Here is a 2,086-nt window from a genome sequence, read left to right as displayed (position 1 = left end):
GCATGTTGGTTGAGTTTGAGAAATGAGAATCCCAGTTTGGTTTAGCTGTTCTGTTTGTCTTAATAATTTATTTAATTTAACTCTCTCTCTCTGTCTTCTCTCTCTGCTTTGTAGTCCAAGTTCTTATTTTTTTCACAATAATCAAATTTCCCAGTTGTAATTTACCACCATTTCTCTTCTGGGTATCAGATTTTTTGGTCTTCTGTGTACTCTTCTTGAATGCTATTCTGAAAGGAATGGTGGGTTAGAGAGCTTTTTTCTCATTAGTTTCTGGTTGATGTGATGTGGTATTAGTTTTTATGATCTGGGAAGATGGGTTTTTTCTCAGACCCATTAAGAATCTGACACTTTCTTGAATTTTGAGAGAGAAAAAGAAAGAGAAATGAAGGATTTTCCTGGGGCGCCTGGGACTTTGATTGGGCTTCTTCTCAGGATTTCACAATGCGTCTTTGCAGCTGGGTCTATTGCTTCCATGGCCACTACTACCAGCTTCTTCAATTTCACAGCTTTCTGGTATTGCTTCCTTTCCACCCCAGTGATTTCTTATTCAATTTTAATTACTAGATTAGGAAGATGGGCTAGCCTGTAGTTTTTATAGAGGATTTGAATGAAAGTGATTAAAAGAGATATGATTCATTCCTCTGCATGAAGGTGAAATTTGGTTGGATTGGTTTGTAACGTTTTTGAGAGGTTTTTTGAATTTTGACTGACTGACAATGACTGATTTTATGGTTTAGATTTCCTAAACATGACTTGACAATTCATTTAGATTTTAGCATTAGTCATTAGAACTTGGAAAGTGCCAAATTTTGTTCCGGGCAGTGCTCTTTATTGGCCTTGTTTGTTTAGAACATAGATGGTCCATTTGGACTCATTGTGCAACAGCAAAGATATCATTCTTGAAATGTTATAATTAGCAGCTCAATTTTGCATAACTTGATTCCATTAGCTAATGGATGAGGACAATATTATTTAGTTATCTCTACCTAGTTGTATATTTCTGCATCTTTTGGTGGATAGATTTAAGCAGTGATGAGTGATGACTTTGTAATTCCATAAAATTGATTCACTACCACTTTACTGCATTGTAATTTCTTCCAGTTATAATACACCACATGCCATTTATTGTCCTGAAAAAAAAAAAAAAAAAGTCCTTAGTTCAAGACAATGCTCATTTTGCAGCTACCTGATTGCTTCAATGGGTCTGCAAGTCATCTGGAGTTTTGTGCTGGCATTGTTTGATGCATATTCCTTGGTGAAAAAGAAGGTCCTCCACAATCCTGTATTGGTTAGCCTCTTTGTAGTTGGAGACTGGGTCAGCCTCTATAAATCTTGAACTTTCTTAATTGTCACATGAAATCTTCTGTGTTCATAGTGCTTGTCATTTAACAGCTTACTTTTTTTTTCCCCAATTTATTACCAATAGGTTACAGCAACACTGTCTCTTGCAGCAGCTTCTGCCTCAGCTGGCATAACTGTGTTGTACTTCAGTGACTTAAGTCACTGCAATTTTGGAGAGGAATGTCAAAAGTACCAGATGTCAGTTGCTTTAGCATACCTGAGCTGGGTAACAATTGCAATTTCTTCTCTAATAATGCTCTGGCTATTGGCAGCAGGTTAGACCGCTTGTTTGTATAGGCCATTTGGATTTGTTACATCTCATTGTGGCCCTTCTCTGTCATAGATATTTCATTTTTTGTAGAAAAAAAAATTGCAATGTCAATAAGAAAGGAAGCAAACATGATAGACAGTACCCAAAAATTACTCTCATTACCTTATCTGAATTATTTTTCCACTGGGGTGGTGGGATTAGATTTGGGAAACAGTTGTATAAAATGGAATTAGAAACTGGATACATGTACTTGCAGAGTTTATTAATGAGAAAAAAGAACTACTTATCATTTCTGTCGAATTTATCCACATTGATGATGATTATACCAATTGGTTAGTGGCCACAGAAGCTCAAACTCCAAGCAAAGTGCTTTCTATAATTTGGGTGGCTATGAGTCCTTACTGCCAACTGACTGAGTTGGTGGGCTACTGTGCTTTTGTAATATTATTAACTGGAGAGAGAGAGAGAGAGAGA

General features: G+C 36.4%; 1 protein-coding gene across 1 annotated transcript; it reads left to right on the top strand.

Annotated features, from left to right (window-relative positions):
- On the top strand, window positions 1–2,086 carry LOC147293872 (CASP-like protein 5B3). The gene is made up of 3 exons (XM_086233014.1): window positions 1–513; window positions 1,183–1,315; window positions 1,427–2,086. The coding sequence occupies exons 1-3, from the start codon at window positions 383–385 to the stop codon at window positions 1,619–1,621; spliced, it is 459 nt and encodes a 152-aa protein (XP_086089140.1). The 5' UTR covers window positions 1–382; the 3' UTR covers window positions 1,622–2,086.

The sequence above is a fragment of the Dryas octopetala genome, chromosome 2 (assembly GCF_963921425.1).
Source record: "Dryas octopetala chromosome 2, drDryOcto1.1, whole genome shotgun sequence".
NCBI classification, from domain to species: domain Eukaryota; kingdom Viridiplantae; phylum Streptophyta; class Magnoliopsida; order Rosales; family Rosaceae; genus Dryas; species Dryas octopetala.
The sequence above is the reverse complement of the archived record's forward strand: the minus strand, read 5'-3'. Positions and strand labels throughout refer to the sequence as shown.